General features: G+C 66.7%; 1 protein-coding gene across 1 annotated transcript in view; it reads left to right on the top strand.

Annotated features, from left to right (window-relative positions):
- Positions 1 to 1,137, top strand: part of PTSG_01298 (zinc finger protein) — a gene marked incomplete at both ends in the record, with an annotated part of 7,384 nt that extends 6,247 nt beyond the window's left edge. The window contains 2 exons of the mRNA XM_004997212.1: positions 21 to 1,051; positions 1,114 to 1,137. Of these exons, the coding sequence (XP_004997269.1) occupies positions 21 to 1,051; positions 1,114 to 1,137 (1,055 nt within the window). The remainder of the gene's footprint in view (positions 1 to 20; positions 1,052 to 1,113) is intronic.
- Between the last annotated feature and the right edge of the window lie 4 nt (positions 1,138 to 1,141).

Below are 1,141 nucleotides of genomic sequence, written 5' to 3'. Positions count from 1 at the left end.
CAAGCGGTTTGCCACCAAAGGGCAGCTGACACTGCACCTTCGGCAGCACGAGCCGGAGCTCAAGGGGGACGACGCGCCGTCGGAGGCGTCGGTGATTGTGGCGCAGGTGCAGCCCACGCCGAGCGACGACGGCCGCACCTTCGCCTGCAACTTCCCAAACTGCACCGCCCGCTTCAGGACGCGCTCGCACCTGCGCGACCACGTGCGCACGCACACGGGGGAGAAGCCGTTTGCGTGTGTGTTTCCCGGGTGCAACGCGCGGTTTGCTGCGGCGAGCAACCTGTACAAGCACCGCAAGATCCACACGCGGGCGGGGGAGAAGAAGTTTGTGTGCGACCAGCCCGGGTGCGGGCTTGAGTTTATGCACAAGAGCAGCCTCACGCGGCACCAGCGGGTGCACACGGGGGCGATGTTCCGGTGCGACGTGGAGGGCTGCAACAAGACGTTTCAGCAGCGCACGCAGCTGCACACGCACAAGATCAACGTGCACTCTGAGGACCCGGGCCAGACGGAGCAGCGCACGTACGCGTCCAAGCAGTATGTGTGCGAGGTGTGCAACCGCAGCTTCATGTCGTCGTCGCACCTGACCACGCACATGCGGCGGCACACGGGGGAGCGGCCGTTTGCATGCCCGGAGCCCGGCTGCGACAAGTCGTTCCCGACCAAGTCCAACCTCACGGCGCACTTGCAGACGCACGTGTCGTACGAGGACCGCAAGTACTGCTGCGACTTTCCAGACTGCGGCAAGCGCTTCACCACGAACGTTGCGCTGAAGGACCACAAGCGGCAGGTGCACACGGGGGAGCGGCCGTTCCTGTGCCCGCACGAGAGCTGCGGCAAGCGGTACGCGTCCAAGACGACGCTGCGCTCGCACATCAACGGCGCCCACGCGAACCAGCGCAAGTACGTGTGCCCCTACGAGGACTGCGGCAAGAGCTACATTGCGCGCAGCGGGCTGACGGCGCACCTGCTGACGCACACGGGGGACCGGCCGTTTGTGTGCGACGCGCCAAACTGCGGGCGGCGCTTCAACATGGCGTGCCTGCTCAAGGTGCACAGGCGCACGCACACGGGGGAGCGCCCGTACGTGTGCGCGCACCCGGGGTGCGGCAGCGCTTTGCGCAGAGCGGTCGCTGACCAA

Source organism: Salpingoeca rosetta (assembly GCF_000188695.1).
Source record: "Salpingoeca rosetta unplaced genomic scaffold supercont1.4, whole genome shotgun sequence".
Classification (NCBI taxonomy): Eukaryota; class Choanoflagellata; order Craspedida; family Salpingoecidae; genus Salpingoeca; species Salpingoeca rosetta.
The sequence above is the reverse complement of the archived record's forward strand: the minus strand, read 5'-3'. Positions and strand labels throughout refer to the sequence as shown.